This window comes from Quercus suber, unplaced genomic scaffold (assembly GCF_002906115.3).
Source record: "Quercus suber isolate HL8 unplaced genomic scaffold, Cork oak 2.0 scaffold_310, whole genome shotgun sequence".
In the NCBI taxonomy this organism is placed as follows: Eukaryota; Viridiplantae; Streptophyta; class Magnoliopsida; order Fagales; family Fagaceae; genus Quercus; species Quercus suber.
Window position 1 is genome coordinate 157,868 of NW_027069766.1, and position 25,759 is coordinate 183,626.

General features: G+C 31.4%; 2 protein-coding genes across 2 annotated transcripts; one reads left to right on the top strand and one right to left on the bottom strand.

The window, feature by feature from the left end:
* The first annotated feature begins 782 nt into the window (after positions 1-782).
* LOC112005087 (ATP synthase subunit gamma, mitochondrial) lies at positions 783-7,717 on the top strand. Its single transcript, XM_065782676.1, has 9 exons — positions 783-957; positions 2,192-2,235; positions 2,342-2,494; positions 4,435-4,548; positions 4,628-4,755; positions 5,954-6,076; positions 6,185-6,304; positions 6,994-7,115; positions 7,365-7,717. Exons 1-9 carry the CDS (start codon positions 863-865, stop codon positions 7,432-7,434), a joined length of 969 nt encoding a protein of 322 aa, XP_065638748.1. The 5' UTR covers positions 783-862; the 3' UTR covers positions 7,435-7,717.
* A 763-nt stretch (positions 7,718-8,480) lies between these two features.
* LOC112005103 (respiratory burst oxidase homolog protein A) lies at positions 8,481-16,395 on the bottom strand. Its single transcript, XM_024037353.2, has 14 exons — positions 15,793-16,395; positions 14,485-14,641; positions 14,284-14,332; positions 14,004-14,117; positions 13,070-13,486; positions 11,683-12,069; positions 11,131-11,226; positions 10,854-10,969; positions 10,513-10,615; positions 10,242-10,424; positions 10,008-10,139; positions 9,684-9,812; positions 8,855-8,933; positions 8,481-8,683 (listed from the first exon to the last, which is right to left on the bottom strand). The coding sequence occupies exons 1-14, from the start codon at positions 16,187-16,189 to the stop codon at positions 8,574-8,576; spliced, it is 2,469 nt and encodes an 822-aa protein (XP_023893121.1). The 5' UTR covers positions 16,190-16,395; the 3' UTR covers positions 8,481-8,573.
* Positions 16,396-25,759: the final 9,364 nt, after the last annotated feature.

Below are 25,759 nucleotides of genomic sequence, written 5' to 3' on the forward strand. Positions count from 1 at the left end.
AAATAAGATTGAGTGCACTACCATTCTATTTGAGAATTGAAGTATAAAATGTAATAAATTAAAATACATATCACCTATAATTCAAAATGAGATTGTTATGATTTGTGAATTTTTCTTTTAGATTTTTTTATAACTTAATTTACCTATCAACATATCAAAACTCACATCTAATTTTACAATATATTTAAGTGTCAACTTGTGATTAAATTGCACTCTTTACATATATATCATATATGAGACCACTATAAAAGAAGAATTTAGGTGCACCAATTACATTCACAATGTTACATTTAATTTCTTTAGGACTCTCTCCCTCTCCTTGTGTATGTGTTAAAATACTTAGTATCTTCTCAAAAAAAAAATGCGACATTTCCTATAGTTGATTTGGGTACTCTCTAATTTTTTCAACTTAAATAATGGATGAAGAGCGAGTTCTAATTCACTCAATTGATAATAATTTCTTATAATCGAATAAAAGATTTATGATTTGATCATGTTTATATAAAAAATTAATTGATGTAAAGAATAATCATTCGGAGTCGCAGGATGTTTTGGTGGACGAAAATTAAAGGGTGACATATTTACAGAACACGTGTCAAAAAAGGGGACGTGTTGGTTTTGTGGGCAGCCAAGAGTGGGAGAGAAACCGAAGCTCTCTCCCCGTGCATGAACATTTGTAATCACATGTACAAAACCTTCTCAGTTTCTCAGGGTACAAGCTCAGCCCTATATATATATATATATATATATAAAAGTGCAACACCTACTATTATTCTGACCTGTTCTCTGTTAACAAACAGTTCTCATCTCATCTACGACACAAACGTTTGCTCCCACTTTCTAGGGTTCTTCACAGAGCGAAATGGCCATGGCTGCGCTCCGACGAGAGGGGAGGCGTTTCGTCCCTCTGATCTCTCCTCAACCAATCTCCGCCGTCCAATCCTCCCTCATCTCTCAGTTCGTACTTTCCTCTCCTCTCTCTCTCTCGTCTTTATCTTCTTCTGTTTGGTTGATAAGAAATGATTATAGAAAAAAAAAAAAAATGAAACGTTATCGAAAATTGTGTTGAATAAATTGTTCTAGCTAGGTTTTATTAATCTCTTGCTGATTAATATGACAGTGCTTAGTAGTATTTTTATTTTATCTGCTGTTTGTTTGATGAGAAAACTTTGGGAAATGCAATAGGAAATTGTTCTAAATGAATTATTTATTTATTTTTGGCTGTAATGGTGCTGAGAAATTAAAATTTATACAAACTTGAAGAAATTATAAATCGCAATGAAAACACATTCTTAAAGGTACGTTTGGAACGGAGGAAGGGTAGATAGGAAAGTGACTGAATATATACTATTCCACTCAAACATAGGATTAAGAAAAGAAATCACAAAGATTTAAAATAAATTTTATGCTTTATTTTGTTTTTTTTGTCATTAGAATTGACACCTCCTGTACCCTTTAGCCAATAAGGGTGAATGCCCCTAGATTAACTAGTAACCGGTTAAAATAGGTAGAGTGGATGAAGTCAATTGTTCTTAAGTTTTACTGGTTAGAGGCAAGTTCAAATGATGAGAAGATAGGAAAGTGATTGGAATATATACTATTTCACCCAAACATAGGGTTAAGAAAAGAAATCACAAAGATTTAAAATAAATTTTATGCTTTATTTTGTTTTTGTGTCATTAGAATTGGCACCTCCTATACCCTTTAGCCAATAAGGGTGAATGCCCCTAGATTAACTAGTAACTGGTTAAAATAGGTAGAGTGAATGAAGTCAATTGTTCTTAAGTTTTACTGGTTAGAGGCAAGTTCAAATGATTCTTCTTTAGAAATGTTTCCTACATTATAAAAAAGAAAGAAGGATTGATGCCTCTATTCAATTACATTAATTTGTACTTAGTAGCATTATAACTATTTTCTTGGAGCCCTACCAATTACTGGATCATGTATTTGAATTTTAGCTAGCAAAATTAAACATTTTTATTTGGAGAAGTTTGAAATTTTGGTACACTTTAGAAACATGTGGAATTCACCGGACTTGGGAATACCTATATCGAGAATTTTTGGAGTTAATGAATAATTTAGTTTCATAATTTTTATATTTATTGTCTAATTGCTCCATATCTGCTTTTATAAAATTGTTGCATTTCTTTTTTGCTTTGGAAGTACTAAATTATTTGGCTTGGGTGGGCAGAGAACAGGCCCCTCTGGGAGTGCGCTCAATTTCAACTCAAATTGGTAAGAATTACTTTCATCATTTTGTTCAGATTTGCATTCGGCTGCCTTTTGGTTACCATTGTTCAGATATGAGATTGTTGATGTTGTTGGCGCTTTTTACGTACAGTCAGAAATCGGATGAAGAGTGTGAAGAATATCCAGAAAATTACAAAAGCAATGAAAATGGTTGCAGCCTCAAAACTTAGAGCTATTCAAGTTAAAGCTGAAAACTCTCGTGGCATATGGCAGCCATTTACTGCTCTTCTTGGTGACAATCCCAGTATGTGTCTTAAATAACCTTTATTCTTCATGCGTGCTAGTTGCTCAATTACAGGTTTATTTATCTATTTATTTTTATTTTATATATATATATATATATTTATATCAAATGTAAAGTTTGCAATAGATTGCAAACTGTTGTTTAGAATGCTATTACAAACTACAGCTTGACACATTATGATGCTGTTGTTTGACACATTATCAAATCAAGTGCTTGGTTTTTTTCATTTTAAAGATCAACTACTAAAATACTTTTGTTTGATACATATTGGTCAACATTCCCCTTGGTAGAAATGGAATTTACTGAAAGTAGGTCACTGATGCCCTTAGTAGCACACACCAGTTTTCCATGTTCTGATTTTTAAAATTTTTGAAAAGTAAGTTTGGCCCCGAGGAGGATTGGAGAAGGGAAGAATTGAACTTGTGACCTCTGCTTCATTCGGTGTGGTTCTAGCTGATTGTGCTACCCCTTGGGGTTTTCCAATGTTCTGATCTTTTGAAATGGTGTTGTTCATTATATCTGTTTCTTTGCTACAGCTGATTTTTTATCAGTTGTAGCAAAGAAAAAGAAAAAGAAAGAAACTTCATAGAAGTCGAAATGTGAAGAAATAGGTATGCCTAGATCCCTTAGTCTGTAGATAAAGAAAGGGTATCTAATTGATAGAAAAAGCACCATAAAGATCAATTAGTGAGCTTTTGGTCTGATACAATAAGAATTGCTTACTTACGTCACGATAAAAGATAAAAGTTAGGTTTTGAATGAGAGAAAAAAGTGAGGAATCCTCTTTTCAACTCTGACAATATTTGCACAATTTTCTTCTGAAATGCTTTACTTTTTGATATTAGAGTCCATTGCAATGAAAATGTGTGAAAATAATTTATTTCTTCAAGGATAATGGAATGGTGCTATTTATTTATTCAAATTTATCAACAGAAGTTGGTTACGCAGAAATTCTCAAGTCTACATTAGCTAAGATATTTGTGCTTGATTTTCTCCAAATCTTTTCAAAAAATACACCACTTTCTTTGTTAGCCCGTCGGGCAAAAATGGTTAATGTTTTTGGTTCATAGGTTGGGTTTGAGTACTAGTACTCCATCCCTTTTAATAGATAGTGATGGTAGTGCTAATGAGCCAAGAGCCTTGTAATTTGATTGGCATCTCTTGGTGTTTCCAACAGAGATATCTAGTGTTCAAAATTCCCCTCTCTATTATAACTATTAAAACATTCAATAAATAGTTGCACTAATTTAAAAAAAAAAAAAAATATATATATATATATATATATAGTGCCAATGAGTTTTGACTCTAGTAACACCTCCATCCCTAGTAAGAATGAGGTAAAGGGTGAAGTTGTGAGTTCAAAGCCTAGGTGCATAACTTACAAGCACAGGTTTCATATTTTTGCTTTCAATAATTGAGTTAGACTTTTAGGTTTTGTTTGCTTGGTTTAATTTTTTGTGCAAGGGGCATGCTTTTCTAAACCTTGAAAGATTTTTTGTTTTTATTTTTATTTCTTTTTTCGGCTGCATAGTGCATCGCATACTTTCGAAATTGCAGCAATTTTTTAATTTATTTGTCCTTTTTAATGTTCAAGCACGCTTTTGAAAATTTTTGCTGAAAGTGCTTAGATGAGAGATTGAAAAATACCTTTTGCTAGAATTTGGCCAATTCAGGCTAACAAGAAAGTGCTAAAAGTACTTTGCTCACAGATTTTTAATCAAAGCTGTACTTGGTAGATTTACAGTCACCCTTACTAGAAGTCTTTCCTCCACCCTTGAAATTGTAAAACATTGCAATTCTTCTTTAGAATGATGTTTCTTATATGTTCATTTTGTGACTTCTCTTTCTATTCTTTATTTTTCATCCCTTTTGACCAATACATATCTTCCATTCTTGATTTTTAGTTGCCCTCATTGTCTTTCCTTGTGTTGCAATCCTAGGTGTTGACGTCAAGAAGAATGTGATCATTACAGTTTCTTCAGATAAAGGCCTATGCGGTGGGATTAACTCTACTTCTGTCAAGATGAGCAAGGCACTGCAAAAGTTGACTTCTGGTATATTTTGTAAGCCAATTCCTTATCATCAAATAATATTGGTTGTTATCTACAATAACATATTTTTCTAATGCCACAGGTCCTGAAAAACAAAGTACGTATGTTATTTTAGGAGAAAAGGCCAAAGCGCAATTCATACGTGACTCAAAAAATAATATTGAATTATGCATCACAGAATTGCAAAGAAATCCATTAAATTATACACAGGTTAGTCTCTTTTGTTTCTTGGTACCATATATTATGGGAGAAGAAAGTTTTTTTATTGTTTGTTTGAATATATGTGAATGTGAATTCAAAACTAATATCTTGTTGTAAGTCATATATTGAAAGCTCAAAGTTATCTATCAAAGAAAATGTAGTGAATGCTAGGAGTGCGGTTAAGATCTATTCATCTGGTGATTCTGGTCAACAAGGTTTTTCTGGCTTTAGGTCTTGTAATGTGAGGCCTTATGAATACCAGTTTAATTTACATTAAAGCATTATCAGATTTCAATGTCTTCATTAAGGCTTTGTCTTAAGCTCGTGTTTTTCCTCTTTATTTTTTACCGAATTTTTTTGCTGATCCATTAAATGCCTAGCCACGACATGAGAATGCAAAAAGCCTCACATCATTGTAAGTAATATATTGAAAGCTCCAAGTTTTTTTTTTTGATAAGTAAAAATTTTTTTATTCAAAGACATAATAATGTGTCACCCAAGTATACAGGAAGTATACAGCAGGGGACCAAAACAATCAAAACACCTGTTGTTTTAAAGAAGAAAAGTTTTAAATTGGCTATAGTCCTTTCAGAATCTTCAAAACACCTGTTGTTTCTCTCCCTCCAAATGCACCCCATCAAACAATGAGGGACAACCATCCAAATAACACCATTATGATGATGATCAAAATTTCCTTGCCAATATGCAAGGAGCTCAACCACAGTATTTGTCATCGCTAATAGATACCAAATGAGGTGAACACCATAGACCACAACTCAGAAACAATAGGACAATGTAGTAAAAGTTAGCTATCTAAGAAATGAAATAATGAATTTTCAGAGTGCGGTGAAGATCTGTTCATCTTGCTGACAAGGTTTCTTGTAGGTTTTGGTTTATTATGTCAGGCCTTTTGAATGCCAGTTCAATTTAAATTAAAGCATTATTGGATTTCGATGTATTCAATGAGCCTTTGGCTTAAGCTTGTCCTCTTTAGTTCATACTGATTTTGATTGATAATCTGTTGCAGTGAGTTTTTACTTGCAATAAGGTCTTCCCTAATTTTGATGATTTGTTTTCTACTTATGAAAAATTCTATGGTATCTACAGATACGGAATTCCCCTATTATGGAAAAAAAGTAGAAGTCTTTATATCTTCAAAAATGTGATCACTTTTTCTAATTCTCCTTTCAAATTGTTGCCCTTTTAGGTCTCTGTTCTGGCAGATGACATTTTAAAGAATGTGGAGTATGATGCTTTGAGGATTGTCTTCAACAAGTTCCATTCAGTTGTCTCATTTCCTCCCACAGTGGCAACCGTTTTATCCCCTGAGGTGATGGGGATGCTTCATTTTAATAAATGTTCATTTAAAAAAAAAATCAGTCCCCTATTTTACTTTTGGTTTTAAAACAGTGTTTATGTGGATGTTATGCTTATGTAGACTGTGGAGAGAGAGTCTGAATCTGGGGGAATTCTTGGTGAGCTAGATTCTTATGAGATTGAAGGTGGGGAAACCAAGGGAGAAATACTACAAAACCTGGCAGAGTTCCAATTTTCTTGTGTGAGTTTTCTTTCAGGCTGAATGTATTTCTATTTCTTAACAGTAGCTGTCAGTTGGGATTGTGTTTATTGTTTTCTGTAACAATCAAATTGTCTTGTATGAACTAAGAATCTAAACAGTTAATGTGTAAAGTCTTAATGACTAATTCCGAAAATTTAAGCATGCCTAGTAGTTGATGCTGTCAACCAAGTTTCTGGAATTATCTGATATTTTGATAATTTGCTGAGTAGTAGTTCCCAGCCAATATTTCTTGCTGAAGCTGGCAGTATCTGAAATTGAGACCCATTATTATTATTATTATTAGTTTTGGGTTGTAGTTATTGGTAAGTTACACATGCACCAAGTGGATTTTGAATCCAGTTTATCCTCCACCCAATCTTATGGGAGGAGAGATCACTGACTTGAGACCCATCACTTTTTGAAATAGCTAGTGTGACTTTGATTTTAAACGCTTGCTGGACAAGAAATTTAATATATATGTTTTTGTGTTCCAACATTTGTTTAAATGCTGTAGATGTTGCTGGAAAGGTTTAGTTTCATCGTTTGTTTCTTTTGATGTTGTTAATATTTGATAGGCAGCTGTGCTATGCAACTTTGAAGTCAGTACCAATAATTAAGATGCTTATTGCCTCTAATTTCTGTAATGATTTTAGTTGATTTATCAAAAAAAATATCCATTTTCCCCCCAGGTCATGTTCAATGCTGTGTTGGAGAATGCTTGCAGTGAGCAAGGAGCAAGGATGTCTGCCATGGATAGCTCAAGCAGAAATGCTGGCGAGATGCTTGATCGTCTCACACTTACTTACAACAGGTCTCTCTCTCTCTCTCTCAAACACTCACACACACACAAAATAAAATTGCCTTAACTTGGGATAAAGTGATTAAGCATGAGTGTGTGAACAATGATGTGGTCATTCATAATGGAACTCACCAATTGAATTATTTTCTTTCAATTTTAGCAACTCTTGTTAGTTAATATAATACTTGTCTACTCTTATTTTTTGTTATTTCTGTCTCCATCATGACTGATCTCTGTTGTTCATCTGATTGTTTATGATAGAACTCGTCAAGCATCTATTACCACTGAATTGATTGAGATTATATCTGGAGCATCAGCACTTAAGGGCTAATTGCAGACAGCCAACTTCTTGTTTATCCGATGGTGACGAAATAATGTGGCTATCCTAGAACTTCATGGTGCCACTTTTGGGGATTTTTTTTTTTTTAATTATAAATTTTTTTGGTTCAGCTGGGCTTACCCCTATAATAATCAGATTATAGATTTGGCAATGATGCCTCCATCTGTGCAAGAAAAAGTATATATTATTTAGGAACACAATTAATTTCTCAGTAAATTTTTATTATTATCTTGTTCTTTTTAAATTATAAGTGCTTTGTGTTTTTGTTAGACTACATATCAAAGGGTTTAAAACTTTGTGAGCACCCTAATAATTACTCAGTGTCAATCTTCGTGCTGGGAATTAACAATCCTATTTGTGATGATTTTAATGGATTTTTCTGATTTTTTTTTTCCTTTTAACTTATGTGCCTTAAAATTCCTCTTTAATTTTAATGACTATGGTTTGGGGACTTGTCTTTCATTTGGTTTGTTTTGTTATCTCACTGATGGGTCTACACAATGAGAGAAAGATACTGCATGCAGCGGATACATAAGATACCACCTCCTTAAAATAAGGCTCAAATAGAATGTCTCATGTTCTTCAGAAATGTTATATATAACCTGTTACACAAAATAAGAACTCTATGTCCTTTAGTTTTAGATCAATGGCATGAGTCTATTCTTTGATTGGTAGCATGGGTCCTGAATGGACAACAATGTTTCACAATCATTTTATATTTTCAGTTTGATGATTAAGTGCTACAAGTCAACTTTTGAGGAGTTTAGCAATTTTTTTCGAGTTATGTAAAATGCATTTTCTGAAGAATGAGTTTTGCATTTACGATGCATTGTAACCAAAATTAGAATCCTCAAAACTAGATGATTCCTATATTTCTTATCTGCCCTTGTACCACCTGCAGCTGCAACTCTCAAATTAGAGCATCTTGTTATTTTAAAATATTAACTGAAAAAATCCTTCTGGTTGAAAAGCTGCATGGGCTTGTCTTATAGACACAAAAGCAGCATAAGAGAGAGAGAGAGAGAGAGAGCATCATATTATGATAATATACAATTCAATCTTAAGGGCATTTTATGGCCTTGTCATTGGTAGAATTGGTACAACACCCATTAGGGTGGTTATGAAAACATTTAATAGTTCTCCTTGTGAAATACAAATCTAGTAGAGGTTTTGGTGGAGAATTTGATGCATAACCTTTCCAACTCTCTTGCTAAAGCTGATGGCCCACAGTAGAAAACCCCTATCCAAGAAAATTCACATTTTCAGTATTCACTATTCAGCTATCAGGACAAAATCCTAGAAATATCTTTTCGGAAGAGTTGATGACCAACTTCACGGGAATTATTATCTAGACCCTCTTAAAAGTTAAAGAGGTTAAATTAAGATGTACTCTTTTTTAATTACATCTTACCAATCTTTGTTCCTCTGTGTTGACGAGCCAATTTTGAGAAAATGTTAAACCAGTTTGGTCGGGCAAAATGTGTGTGTCCCTGAAAAGTCCAAATTGATGAAAATAATATTATTAATTCAAATAGGTTTTCCTAATCAATATAAATGTGCATTAAAAAGTACAAGTTACTGTGGTTGGTGTCTGAATATTCTAATCAGGTGCCATGGCACAAACTGTTTGGTGTGTCTCTCCAAGCAGTAGTTGAGAATCTTAAAAAAGGGGGATCTTTCAAGTTAGAATTAATTTTCAAGCAGGTAGGATATTTCTTTATATATATATATATAAACGAAGTCAATTGTTAAAAAACTTAAAATAAGTGGGAGAGTAGTGATTTAAACCTTGGTTTTTATAAAAAAGACTAAATAATGTCATTGATCTACAAAATTGTTAATAAGTTGATGTAGTTAACACTTAACACGCATGCATTAGAGAAAAGTTGAGAATGTTAACAATGGCACTAATTGTATGGTTTCTCTCGAGGCAGGTGTTGGGAATCTTTAATAAAAAAAAATACGGGATCTTTCAAGTTGGAATCTTAATATATAAAATAAAAAGAAAAGGATAATAAACAAAGTCAATTGTCAAAATAAGTGGGAGAGTGGTGATTTAAACCTTGGTTCTTATAAAAAGACCATACAATGTCATCGAGTTACAAAGTTGTTAATAACTTGATGTAGTTAACATGCACGCACCAAAGAAAAGTATCTAATGAGAATTAGTAGAACTTCATTAATGATTATGTTGACTAAACTTACTAGCAATAATGCTTTGGATAAATAAGAGATCTTACCGGAGTCCCGGAGAGAAAGTCAATTCCATTCTTAGCATGATATAGGGCTTGAATTGCGCTTATTAATGCTGATCGCACATCTCCTTCTTGATGCACATTTGTTAGGAAGTTATGCATCTCTATAACGGACTACATGGCCATTAGTGAAATTAGAGTGATCAAAATATTTTATTTTATGAATTTGACAATGTATAAAGCGTCGCATCATTCAAAATTTTAAATGACGCGACTCTGAATATATCTTTAAATTTGTGAAACTCGTATTTAATCTATACCATGAAAATAAATCCATTTTGATGATAGATATTGAAGATTGGCATGTACCTGTTGTTGGTTTGAATTTGATATCTCCTTCATGACATCTCTAAACCAGTCAAAGGAGCTTTGTTCTCTTGTAATCCAATAAAGATAGGATTTTAATGGACCTTTTTTTATGCTGCAGTCTCTGCAACCAGTCTTTTAAGGTGCACAACATAAATTTATCAGTGACCAAAAGATGGAATTAGCAAATGAATTTTTCAAGCACATAAAACATATTGATCCAAATGCAAAACTTACATGATCAAAATGTGCCTTTGGGTTACTGTTAGCAACATCTTTGAGGATGCTCAGAAAAGGTGTGGCTCCTATGCCAAGGCCAATTAGCACGACAATATCATATTTGACATGGTCTTGAGAAGCAGCACCATAGGGTCCATCTATGTATATTCTTGGGCACTCCTTTGGCCCAGATAATTTAGCCTACAAACTCGAAAGTAATGGAACATTTATGAAATTGTTGTTGCAACCTTGTATAGAAATAATTCCATCCCTTCTCTTCAATCATTACCTCTTGGAAGAGGTTGTATATATTGTAACTCCAATCTCCAAGAGTTCTAATATGCACACTTAGGTAGTCATCTTCTGGTCCTGAAGTTAAAGAGAATGGATGCCTGAAAAAAAAAATGAAGATAGAGAGAAGTGTACCAAATTGTAACATTATTTTGGTGCTCCAAAGTTGGAAGAGGTTGGGCAGTGTAAACAAGCAAATATAATAAATTAGTGCACTTCATAATGTAAGGTCAGTAATGGTTCAATGGCTAGGGGCTATCCAAACTCAACCTAAATTTGTTGACAAATAGAATAGAAAGTCTAAAATGAAAAACAATAAGATGAATTGTGTAAAATTACCATTCAAAAGTTGAAATGTGAGGGCATTGAATGAATATGTACATGCCACTATGGTACTTAAAACCTTCTGGTTTTTGCAATTTGAGGGACAAAACTTTTCCTGGATAAATACTTGCCTGCATATGTATAATACAAAGAAAAAAAATAAACACAACATAATGGTGATTAAGCAGTTGTCATTAAAGCAGAAATAAGTCAATGCAGATTGCATTGAACAGTTGCCAAAATTATGAACTTTTGTGCTAAATTTTCTTCCAAACAGGACAACGATATATACCTTCAAAATTTCCACTTCATACAACCCTGATCTTATGGCTCGAAAGATTCGCTCACCAACATATAATAAAACGGGAATGGCTATGTACATCCACGTCTACATAAGTATAGATTCTTAACATTAGTACTATTAATCTAAATTATAATGCAAAAAAAAAAAAAAAAAAAATCCATTGCAGCAAAATAGTAAAAAATTCAATATATTTTATCATTTACCCGTTACATGATATATAAATCCGATTGTCTTGTGATTGCCTTAAAAAAAATCCTATCCATTTCTAGTGAAATAATGAAGGCAATTTCATAGTTAAGATTTTGTTTTTCATGGACATGGGCTAGTTTCAATTCTCCAGTATATTGGAGCCGACATGATGTGAACACGTGGCAAATTTCAGTGCATTGAAGCTGATACGACGTGGTTCTAATGCATTGGACCTAACCCTTACCCATTTGTTAGATATATCTAACAAAGTGTATTATTACCAGTTAAAACTTTATAACATAGTGCTTAATCCCTGACTTGATATCGTAAATGCTAATGATATAGGCTTACCGTTTTTTCATTTAGTTTGTCGGTTAGGAAGAGGAACAAGGAGTGAATAATGAGCAATGCATAGACAAGAATGAACAAGTGGTGCGAGTACCAAAAGGTGTTATATCCAGTGACCCTTCGGACAGACCTTGGTAGTGAAGGTGATTGGCGTCTTGGCCTCTTTGTTGCTAGTGAAAATGCGATTGTCATTAATATGACCATTGCAATTCCTGTTGCCACCTCTGTAGTGCACAATATATCAATGTATGTTGGTTGATGGTACCCAAATCCAGCAGCTATTGTTTGCCGGAACAGTGTATGGTCTGATTCACTGATTCTTGGGAAATCACAAGCAAGGTGTGTACCCCCATGTAGGATCACACCTATTACTATCGCTCCTGCAATCATCTACACCAAAAAGTTTCTTGTTAATATACTCTACAAAGTTTGTGCACAATGCAGTTTTTGGTTATCAATTTTATCTTCATTTTTCCATTTTATTCAAATTTCTAGTTGCTTTTCTTTAGAACTTTTTTCATCTCAGTTTCATGTAAAAAATTGTTCTTAGGGAAAATTATAACTTATTCACTAGTGGTTTGATCAAAATTTAAACTGCCTACTTGTAGTTTGAAATTTGACATTTTACTCAACTGAGGTTAATTCAGTTAGAGTTACGTAAACCACTTATGTTAAAAACATGGTTAAATATATAGTTTTACTCAAATTTTATGTCTCTTTCATTCAAAAATACAAATTAAAAAAAAAAGCATAAAAAAACAAGATCAAATAAGATCAAAAAGAATCTTGCAATATGGGATTTCAAACCATAAATAGTAAATTTAAATTTCGGTCAAATCTTAGGTAGGTAAAATGTCAAATTTCAAACCATAGATAAGTAACTTAAATTTTGGTCAAACCACAAGTAAGTAAGTTGTAATTTGCCCTTATTCTAAATATAAAAAGTTTTGCTTCAATTTGGTTACCAATTTGGCATGCTAACTGTATTAATTGTCAAGTCATGTGTATTATTCAATCATATATTTGTAAATTTGACATGCATTGCATAAAATATAAAGCATAACAAAATGTTATGAAGTCAATAGGATTATCAAACCTTAGCCTCATAAAATATTCATTCCCAACCAATTTCAAATATTCTTTTTAATAGATACGGGAGCATTTGAAATCTATAGTGTTTGTTCAATGATAATTATTTTTTATTATTATATTAAAATATCTACATATTTCTTTTTATCATCATTGAGAATTTTGGAATCAAACTAGAACGTGTTTCTTTTTATTGTAGTTTGGATCAAACTAAATTTTTACTCAAGGTAAAAGATTTTATCAATCAAACTAACGCGAACCCACCAAATAGAAATGGCTATTTATTTAAATGCCACATTACCTTGTGGAAGTTGATATTGTCGTTAAATGGAACAATGGAGTTGATCCACCGATGTTTGCGAAACCATGTAATTGTGTTACGGCAAACAGGTAGGAGAATCAAAGCCATGTTGAATTTTAAGGTTTCCGCAGCACCCTTGGCAGTGGAGACGCAATAGCCCATGATTTCAAAAGCTGTTCTATGACGGTATTGAATGAATTTCCAAGCAAAGAGAGCAAAGCACACAGTTAACCAAAGCAAAACAATCCATGCACGTCGCCAATAGGATCGAAATAGTACTTCGGCCTTTGACAATGGTTCTTGAAATGGGTCATTGTGATAAATGTGATAAGGAGAATGTGTATTGATTGATAATTGATTGTTTTGAATTGAGCCCCTTGATAAGTATACTTTAAAGAGAGTCTTGAATTGGGATAGCTGCGATATATAAAAAGTTGTGTATCAATTAGGTCAAATATAGTGATGTATTGTCTAGTTGGCAATCAATAGCATATATAAAATCCCTAATATAGTGTGTATGTTACATTTAACTTTTTCTTTTTTTTTTCTTTTTTTTTTTTAAGAAAGAATGTTACATTTAACTTGGTTAAATATATTGCACTAAAAAAAAAATTTAAAAAAAAACTTGGCTACCAACTGATTTGATTCATTTGAAGCTTTCTTCTTCCAACCTACCATGTGGCAATTGAAAAGATTATTAATGTATAATTTTAGTCCTATAATTTTGTTAATGATTTATATGACTTATTTAAATAATACACATGAATAGTTTTATAAATTATCACATAATGAAATTAGAAAAGATAGCTCAAAAGCGGCTTTGAGACAAACTTTATTCTATCTGAATCCCAACTATTAGAATAGCTCAACATAACAATTAAGAGGTTATCTTAGATTATTAAGTTAAAGACTAAGAGTGAGGTTAAAATGGTACCTCAATGTAGCCGAGGTTTTCAGTGTCAAGCACTTCCATGACCAAAGTGGCATAGCATTCTGCTTCCTCGTGAGTCAAAGACAACTTATTGGTGGAAGCACTTAACAAAATAGTCTGTAGAATTGTCCAAATTTATATGAAACATGAACAGAAATTTATCGTCCCAAACTTTACATAAATGCCAGCTTACTTAAAGTTTTCTAAATAAACTAGATTAAAAAAAATAAAACAAAGAATATAAAAACATAATTTGGTGGCAAACTGCTTTTCATGACATTACCTGCTTAATCTTCATCTTAGTAATTCTTCCATCCATATCTCTATCACACCTGCAAAAATTACAAAGGAAAAAAAAAAGGTCTTTCTTGTAAGATATTGTAAAAAGCCAAACTATTGAAATATTGTGAATAGAATCAAACTTGTTTTTTTTTATATAAAATGTATAGATTACACAATGGAGAATTTGAATGAAAATTATTACATGTCAAAGAAAATTCGTATTCTTGAATCGAAGGAGGGGTCCATCATGCGACACCAGAAACAGTGAAGCTCACATTTTGTGATATGAAATTTCCAGTCCCTTGTTGCTCTTAGTGCCCTTAATAGCTCATTAGCAAATTCGGGGGATTGTTGCATCCCTTCCAAAGCCAAAAAAGAAAAAGAAAAAAAAGAATAAGTTGAGTTAGTTCTTCAAGATAAAATAAAAGCTGTTTGTATATGTTAATTTTTTTTTTTCAAAAATAAAAATTCTCTTTCAGAAATTCGAATTATAATATGAAGAAAAAAGAATGAATCAAATAAAGAATGGCGTAATATAATAGGAGAACATGCATGCTGGCGGTCTAGTGTAGTGGGTGCGTTACTTTGCCATTGGCAGCAATTAGCCAACCACAAGGCAAGCAAAGTTGAAAGTTTATATATATATATATATATATATATTACTATTTAATAATCAAGTTGGACTGTTTTCTTTCAACAATGGGAGAGTTCTATATAGAGGCATTTATTCTCCCACATATATTTTTTCATCCACTTCTGACATATAGACAATTCAATATCAATTATATATACGGGAATAAAATAATGGATATAAATGAATGTAAAAAAAATATTGAAAACAAAAGATGCTCAAAGCTTAAATTTATATGTCAACCCACGATGTATATGACTATATTCCTCTTCAAGACTTCAAAAAGTTACTTTTGGTAGCACCAAGAGAGGTGGTCTAGTAGTCAAGGTGTGTGATCGTTGTCTTGAGGTCCCATGTTCGAACCCTAACGGGGAGTGGGGCTGCCTCTTACAGCTGACTCCTGATTTATTAGTTCTCTCGTGGGGCTAGGGTGAGGTCTGTTGTCACTATCAACCAAAGTAACTATGACTTAATGTAATATTCTCTAACGAGTGTCTCCTATGGTCACGCTGAGGAGATGAGTCACAATATTCACTCCCTTCTTGTTCATAAAATTAAAAAAAAAAAAAAAAAAGAGAGGGTACTTTTGAAACAACAATAGGTATAAAATGAAAGAAAAAAAATTAACCAAAATACTTATAACCTAATATGATATGAAAATAGTTAACGTCATTTTAACACCATAATAATTAAATAAATATTTGAATTAATATTTTTTTTTCTTTTGTGATTGATAAGGCATTAGTTTTGTAAAATTTATTGCAATTCTTTTTCCACACAATTTCAGTAAGACCGGAATTCATTTCAATTGAAATTAGCTAAGAGAGTTGATTTAAAATTATTACATAAATTTCCAAATATGATGTTTCTCACTCTCACCTATACAAATACCGAAATCTGACCATTTCATGAGCGGTTCATGGCCACTATTCTGAGTGAAGGCGAGCTGATTGAATCTCTCCTCCACATTCTTCCACTCCATCCCACCGTTGCCCATGATGTCAATGAATCTCAGCCCTTCAATATTATCAATGGCTGACCCAGCAGCCATGGAGTACACCTCTCCATTTTCGAGCAACTGATCATCATCATGATTAGTCCCATGATCATATGGTGGTCTGGTTCCTTGAGGTTTTGTCTGAACAGTAGAGAAAGAACGAGGAACAATAGTAACATTATAACAAGAAGAAGAAGATGTTGATGATGATGAGGATGATAGTGAACGAGCTGAGATAGAGAGCTCTTGGTTGGGTTGGGACTTTACATGCGTCTCCATTGATGGGTATCTTAGAATTATTTGTTAAATTTTGATGGAAAATCTAATGAGGGGTGCATGTAATAATGGTGAAATGTAGACTAGTATGTTCTTGAAAGAAAAAGAAGATGAATAGGTTTTTTATGATAAGTGCTCAATGAATGCATGAATATTGTTGGATATATACGTGAATATATATGGAGGAGAGAGTAGTGGTATTTTGGTTTCTTGAGAGCTATAGCTAGTTATAGAAATGCTTGTTTTTTTAATTGATTTTTTCGTGGGTTTCTTGGCTTGAGTGGTTGAGTATGAAATGGAAAGTTTGACGGTGAGATATATGGAAAGATTAAATTTGTGTGTTTGGTTTGATATGGACTTGAATAAGACATGTAAGTTAAGTAAGACTTATGTTTTAATTGTTGGAGGCCAGCGGAGAGTGATGCGATATAGAAAGAGCAGTTGATCAAGTTCAAGTACTAAGTTAAATGCATGAAAACAAAAAGGTTGTGAAATGAGAGAGAGAGAGAGAGAGACAGAGAGAGAGAGACAGAGCATTATAGATAACCCATTTCTAGTTTCTCTTCTCTTGCAAGAGAATATGAGCTGTATTTGGTTTAGGTGATGGAAAATTATTTAGTAACCCTGGTTTTCATAGTTTTATTTGCAAGTTTCTTTTTTTCTCTCTCTAGTTTTGCACATGCATTGCATGCTAAGAGGGGCTCTCCAAATTGAAGCTTTTGTTTTTTCTTTTTTGGGTCGGAGATATTGAAAGGGATTGTGCACCTACATATCTGGCTAGTTTGGATCTAAACTAGGTCAGAAATAGGGCTGGTTTGATTAAATGAAAGATTGGATAACTGCTATGTGGACTTTAATTAAAGGTTTCATCCTTAATGGTTGGTTGAATCCTTCCTAGCTAGGTATATTCTGTACTACCTAGTTCCCAGCTTCTTGAATTATTGTATATACTTGCATCATTGACACATATATATATATATATTCATATACTTAATTGATTAATTATATGATTACATGCTTCACCAAACCTTCTTTGATGTAGTTGAAAACCATGGGTTTAATACGTGTGAAACTACAATGGCTTCACACCATATGTGCTCTTTTGCTTTGGAATGTGCATCAACCCCGATATTTAATTTAGTCTCCAAAGAAAACAAGTTCGGATGACATCAAGAAAGTGACCAGAATATTGCAGATTATCAAGCTAGCTACTTGAAGTCTTGAACCCCACATTTATTTTGTGAAGCTATTTTAATATGGTGATAATGGCATCAAGTGCTGCAACACGAATTTTGGAAAATATTCTCTAGTTAATTAAACATATAAAATCAGACAGATTAAACATTCACAAGTAAAAAAAAAAAAAAAGTGTTATGAAAATTATTATAAATCAAATAGAATTGTAATTTTTCATTGATTTTTATTATTAATACAGTGAATAATAATGTAGTTAAATTATTGTTTTTTTGAGAATCTAGGGCCCTATATTTCTAAGATACAATAATGTGGAAGAACTTAAATCAAGGGCGGCTCCAAGAGCAGCCCAAGGGGTTTAAATGAACACCCTGACCTGGTCCCCTTAATCTTGTTTTGACCCCTACAACAAAAATATGAACATCCTGATTCTAAATTTTTGGTTAAGTTTAATTGAAATAAACTTGAACATGATCCTTAGTTTTTATGTTGTCTTAGTTTTTCTCAATGTTTAATCAAGTAATTTGAAAAGTGCTCTACACATTTTCAAACCCAAGAAATCTTTTACTGCTTACTCCAATTCCGAAAGAGTGACCACGTGTATATTTATAAAACTGTACACTTCAAAAGAAAAAATTTATTACTGGAGTATTATTTTTCTTCATTTCACAGTTACTCCTAGCCCTACTTCTAACCGTGTTACTATTTATATATATATATATATATGTAAAGTGTTTAGAATACTCTACTATTCTTATTTATTCTATTTTTTTTATTCAATTGATATAATTTATAAATATAATAAGTTATTATTAATTTGATCAAAATATGTATGATTAGTTATTTAATTCTATTTGTTTATACATCCAATGATTATTGTAATAAGACTCTTACGATCTTTAAACTGTTAGTAATTTTTTAGAACTTGGAAGTTGTATATATAGAAAAACCAAAAACAACTATTAATCATCTTATTTTTTTCACTTGCGCCTCCCCTCTGCCAATAAATTTTTGGCTCCGCCATTATTGACCCCTCTAGAAAAAAATCTTGGAGTCGCCATTGACTTAAATTAATAATAATATGGAAGAATTCATGAATTCGTTGTCAATGCCTTTAAACATTGATAAAATTGTGTTTAATTTTATATTCATCCATGTGTTTGCATGAGTTACATGCTCGTTCTATATAATCTACACAGTGTGTTCTACAAATTAATATTCGCTACACTTTCCTATTTTTATTATAAAAATATAAATAATTAGTCTAATTATTAAAAAAATAGCATGTAACACATGCATATATATATATATATATATATATATTTATACATTAAATATAATTTTTATCATAAAAATATAGATAATTAGTCAAAATTTTTTTTTTTAAAGTAAGAATATATATATATATATATACATACATTTAAAATTAAATATAATTTTTATCATAAAAATATAGATAATTAGTCAAAATTTTTTTTTTTAAAGTAAGCATAATTAGCCACATATTAAAATTTTTACTTAAATTTGATACTACTTATGATCATTTTTTTTTCTAATTTTTAATAAGATTGAACGTGTGGTGATTTTTATTGTGTGGTGATTTTTATTGAATATATGTGATTGGTTTTATTTTTATTTTATTTTATAGTTCATTAATATTAAATTCTTAGTATTTTGCACTTATTAACTTACTTGATATAAAAATTAAAAAGCTTAAGTGGACACATGGCACAAACTTAAGTGGATAATTATGGTGTAGTCTCCACATAAATATCGACACATGGCGCAAAATTGGATTCTAATTTCAAATTCTAATTCAACTTTCTCTAAGTTTTACGTGTGAGTGTGTGTGTGTGTATATATATAGATGGGTTCAAGTTACACTTAGAAGTTACACTTGGTATAACTCCATAAGAGTTACACATTTTTTAAGCCGTAGATTTCTAAAAGATCGATCAAACGGTTAAAAGAAAACACTATTATTCATCACTATATCATTAAATACTTACCAAATTAATAGCATCATCATTATCTCTTTCCTTATTAATTGCTGATTGTGTTTTTTTTTTTCCTCTCTCTTTAGTCTTTATTAAGTTCTTTCATTGGAATCTTTTATTTTTCTTCTTCTGCAATTTATCAAACTCTTCTACCCTCTTCATCTTTCTAACATTTCCTTACATCAGTCAGTTTTTTTACTCCCCTAAATAAAACCTCTATCACTTTCCTCATCCTTTTTAACAAAATGTTTAAGATCACGAATTCTTGAAAATAACTTCTAATTATTTTTAGTTTAGGTTCCTTGTATCTTGTGTTCCAATTTTATTTACTTGATTTTTTAAAATCTTTTTTAAATGTTTGTTGATTTGCAAACAACCTCATCACCTAAGATACAATCTGATTATCTTATCACTAAGGATAGACTTCTATAGACTTAGGACTTGTATTTGGTGTGGTTGCCGGATATGTCCTTATCTCCATCTCTTGTATTTGAATTGAAACTAGTATGATGATTAGGATCAGCAGAGTCCATAACAAGGCTCAAGTAATTGAAGCACAAACAATTATGATTTTGATAATTATTTGCAGCTTCGGCTGTGAATAACAAAAAAAATCCTTTCAGTTTTTTTTGAAGGAAAAAAAAAAAATCATTTCAATTGCTACCAAAAACAAGAGTCAGATAACTTTCAACTGTTCCTTAAAAAAAAATTACCAACACTAATCTGAGCCTATCATACACTAAACAAAATATCAAATTTTTTTTGAATTGCATTCTACAATATCAGCGTTTTAACAAATACACATAAACAAATTGTATTTACATATTTAAAATCTCAAACAAAACTACTCAATTACATCGTATGTGATATATGAATATAAACAAATTTTCTTTTTTGGTTAGACTGCATTGAAGCAGTTAGTGAAGGTAGAAGGTCTACCTTTCAATTGCTTGTTGACAAAATGGGAGGTTTGATTGTTTAGTGTATGATAGGCTCAGATTTGAAGTTTTTTTAATTTCCTTTATTTATTTATTTTAAGGAGCAAATTGAAAGTTATTTGACTCTTGTTTTGGGTAGTTTTGTGAAATCAATGAAAATGTGATTATTTTTGCAATTTTTTTTTTTTTTTTGGGGTTAGATTGTGTTGAAGAAATATTATCTAGTGGTAAGCAATAAATAAGGAGAGAGAGAGAGAGACTGCTAGTGTTAATTAAGTAATAAGGTGAAAAATAATAACATTTAATGATTTTTTTTAACCGTTAGATTTCTTAGAAATTTATGATGTAAAAACATCATCAAATGCTATTAGAAACAAGTTCGTTATATATGTGTAATGTGTGTCTATTTCTTTTTCATATTCGTTTCAATCCTCTTGGCATGGCTTTATATATGACAGTTGACGATGTTACAAAAGTCATATATTTATTTCGTATATACTGAAACAGAATATATGCAATGGTTCCCTAATAAGTCCCACTCAACTTTAGATTAAAGAAAGTATAGTGGTTCACCAAATAACTCCTTATCACAAAAAAGGACATAATTAATGGTTCACCAACCCAGAAATACACAACTCCAATAGCGAAAGATACTGATCCGTGGCTCAGAGTCAAAGTGCAAAATCTTTAGATTATAATATAGATTAAAAAAAAAAAGTACAAAATTTTTAAATAAAAGAAGACGATTTTACATAATTTTTATAGAGCAGCACCAATACGCACGCAAGAGAGAAGGAATGAGATTAACATAAGAGTACATTATAAATTCTACTAAAAAATCATAATTGCTTTTAAGAAAGAGTGTGACAAATTATATTACACACGTAATACACCACACACGAAAATTGGCTCAAATGCGAGTTAAGGGAGATAGATGGTGGTGATTTGTGATGAGATGTTAGCATGCATGTTGCATCAAGGTCCATAGTCAAAGAAAAAACTTGACTATGTGATCAAAGTAATGCATAGAATGAGGCTCTTATTATAAGCACACAAGATGGGGTGCCCCTTAGGGGCCAACTCAATATCCTAATTGGGGGTGTGCATGTGTCAGCTGGTTGGTGATTTGTGATGAGATGTTGGCATGCATGTTGCGTCAAGGTGCATAGTCAAAGAAAAAACTTGACCATGTTATGAAAGTAATGCATAGAACGAGGCTCTTAAAGTACACAAGATGGGGTGCCCCTTAGGGGCCTACTCAATATCCTAATTGAGGGTGTGCATGTTTTAGGTCGGAAGGTTTTTTTCAACTTAACCCAACCTTCTTGAGTTGAGAAATTTCAAACCTATCACATGTATAGAAACTAATCAAACCCAACCCATATGAGTCAAGTCGATGGGTTATGTATACATTTTTTTTTATACCTTATAAAAAATTTGGGTTTTATCAGTTATTAATGTTAGAAAAATATATGTTTGTATCGCATACAAAACATACGCAGTGAAAAATTAACGAATCTACTTCATTCGCAATTGATAACATGTATTATATAAATTTCAGAATATAAGAAAAAGAGAGTGTACCTTGGTGTGATGAAATTCAAAACCAAAGATTAGAAGTACTTGGGAACACTTTTAATCTTCATTCCAATTCCACTTGTGCCTAAGAAGTGTGGTCTTTGAATCAATTTATATGAGTGTGTTCAAGGAAGAATAAGAGAGTGTCCTACACTCACATACAAACCATTTCATTCTCTTACAAAATTCTGTATGTTTATCTCCTTATAACTGATTATCTAATTATGATAGTCTTTTGAGTCATTTCAATTGGGTTTTAGTATGTGGTTTGGAATGGGACCAAAAGGGAACAAATAAGATACTAGCTCTAATGCGCCTTAGGCTTTTTTGTCAATTCTTGACAAGTCTAAAGTTACCATTAATTATATTTAATACCACTATATAAATATAGTTGCACTTTAGGCCTTATTAATTAATTATATCCTAAGACTTTATTGTACATGCAACCCCTTCATAAAATATTCATAGTAATACAAAGTCATGAATGTTGACTGTCACTTTGAAGATTACTACATTTTAATCCTTGAGTACTCAGTTTAATCCTTTAAGTTATTCATCATATATTTATGAAATCCAATTTCATAAATATATACTTTAGTAACTCTTTACTAAAATGGTTAAGCTTAAAACTCTGAATAACTAAACTTATTAAACTTATCTTAAGTGAATATTTTATATCTCCATTAAGAGATTATGAATTCCATCTTGAGAATATATGTTCCATCAACACTAAATGTAACTGCCCAACATACTGAGATTTTGATCGTGACTTTAGATCTCACTCCTAATATATCAAAGTAACCTATACTTTATAATTAGGTCCATTATTCTCTTAGGATTAAGAGTTCATGTAAATAGAAGTCGTGAGATTTATTATTCATTTGATAGTCGTTAGAAGAATAATAAATCTCACAGTGGTCCAATTCAATATGTCTTAACTCTTAAAACATATCAACATACCAACTAGAAGTCTTCACTTCCATGATTAAGACAAATCATCTTAGTTGATATTTTATAGTCTTTGCAGATGAAATGTCCAATTTCATCACCGATTACGAACTAAAATTCTGAGTTTACAAAGAACTTGTGACTTATATCTTCTATGAATAAATCACATACTATTCATCTCATGAACTATATGATAATATCCAAATATTCATGTTACCATTATTTTAGATAATAATAAAACAACTTTATTAATTACAACATTAAGTCATACATAATGTCATACATAGCATCATACAGTAGGATTTAAGGGCAACATTTTTTTTTTCAATAAATTATTACAACCCATATGATATGTTTAAATTATATTCCAAAATTTTAAATTTATCAAAACTAATTCTCAAAATACCAAAATCAATTAAAAAAAAAATTTAAATGAAGATAATAAAATAAACTTTTATACATGGAGGGTTGGGTTGGGTAGAAAAAAAACTATAAACTTGAACCTGACTCGATCCAAGGCTCAAAATAAAATTTCAACCCAACCCAACCCACAAAAACCAACCCGAAGTGTCGGGTTATATTGCGTAATGGGTCTAGTTGGTGGGTTTGATGCACACCTCTCATCCTAACACATGGGCATAGAAACACACAAAATGTCTTTTTTCTTTCCTCCATGGGATTCAAGCAAAAACACTACTTTCACCTATGTTTAAGTAGATACTTTAGAAGTCAATTTTTCATTATCTCCTTCATGGTTTTGGGCAAGTGACTAAATGAATTTATTTTCCTCACAGAGGAGAAAACATCCTAACTTGAGCCCACCTCAAAGGACCCATGGTTTCACTTTTATTTTGCCTTAAAGTTAGGAAAACAAAAATTTTTCAAATCCAATTTTTCCAACAAAAAGTCCTATATATATGGTTGTGCAAAGATGTTCTTTATGGTTCGAATCTAGGGCTGTTTTTTTAGCAATTTTAATAATAAGGATATTAGGTGTTCGTTTGTGATACATGCAATTTTCACTAGCTTATTTGCATCGTATTTAAATATATATATATATATATATATAGGTTTTGGCATTTTTTTTTTATGTTAAATGTGTGACAACAACAAAAAAAAGTTGAAATTAGCTAATTTCCCAAAAAAAAAAATATAGAATTTAAATTATTTGCAAAAATAAAGCTCGTCATTTTAGAGGGAGATGTAAAACAAGTGAATGATAAGGTCAAATGAGTAGTTGTTGAGCTTCACTGGGAAATTCAACCCAATAGTGATGATATCAAGGAGACGTTAGTTTTTATTTATTTATTTATTTATTCAATAAATTTTTGAACGGTTGGGACTTTTGTTTAGTTAAGGAAATTGCCAAAAAAATAAAAAGAAAGAAAAGAAAATTGTACACAACCTTGTTAGATGGGCTTAGTTTTGTGACTCTATAATGGGCCTACGCTCGTCTCTACTATTTTTTTTTTATTTATAATCCGTCTCTACTATTTCTAAGTGGGTCTTTGTTAGTGAGGATATATTGGACCTATATTAGTAGTTTTTTTTTTTTTTTTTTTAAATAAATTTTTCAACACACATGATTATCTAGCCCCCCTTCCTCCCAAAGTCCCATTCTCCAAAAAAACCTTAGCCCACAGACAAAAGCCTTATGTTTCATTGGTGATGTTCGGTTTTCTTCAACGAAGATCTAGGTTTGAATTTACCTTTCCCAATTGTTATAAAATAAAAAATAAAAACCCTACTGACATGAGCCTTATGGTTCACTAGTTATGTTACCTTTTCTTCCTCAAAGATTTGAGTTTAATTTCACTTTCCCTAGTTATCAAAAAACATAAAAACAACTAACTGTACTAACACATCATAAGAATATGCAATCTTCTTATTGAAGTTTAGGAAAAGAAACAATGCCAAAATAACAATAAAATAATAATACAATTAATATGTCAGAGTAGGTAGACAATGTCCATCCTAATTAAGTTTATGTGAAATTTAGATCATATCCGACAATTGGCTATGTGTAATGTATGTGTTAATTGGTGTGTTTTATATTAATTTATTGATTTGCTTATTTACTGAGTAAGACTTTAAAAGATTGTACATATATATAAATAAACTAATATGTTAAAGGGAAAAGCTGCCGACAAGTGCACCCATGATATGTATTAAGCATTTTCTTTTTGTTAGAAATGCATTTGAACTGTATTCCAAAGAAGCATGAAATTTTGTAGCACTATGCCAAAATGACAGCTTATTAAATGGTTCAAAAGGATTGGACCTTGACCCAAACTCGTCAAATAAAACGCATGCAGTTGCTATGGTTGTTGACACAAATTTTTTGGTGCATTAGGAGTATGATGCTAGTCATGTTAAATAGTTGAATGTGAGCAGTAAACCATTACTTTTCTCCACACTCATAATTAATCGGATCAAATTTATAGTAAAAATTGTGAAACAAAAGGAGACTATAACCTACATGTGTAAGGTGTGATCCCTACAATGTAACCTAGCTGATCTAATGATAGTTTGCCACCTTAATTTTAAATTCAACTAAGCTTTATTTATTTTAGAAGAAAATACAACTCAACTAAGTATGCATTTTGACATAGTTTATGCATGATAGCTTATTTGCATAAATTTCAACAAAAAGTTAGAAACTAAATTATTTTTAAAAAGCTATAAATTAGATATTTGTATTGTTTATTTGCATAATTTGAGATGAAAAATTAAGAATTAATTTATTTTCAATTTTTTTTTTTGAGAATGTATTTTCAAAAAGTTGAAAATTAAATTATTTAAAATAAATTCAAGACAAAAAATGGTATGAACTCACAAATAATATATAAAATAAGTAAAAAGCTAATATTTATAATCACTTCCCAAACTCACTAGAACATATTTAAAATAAGATTAAG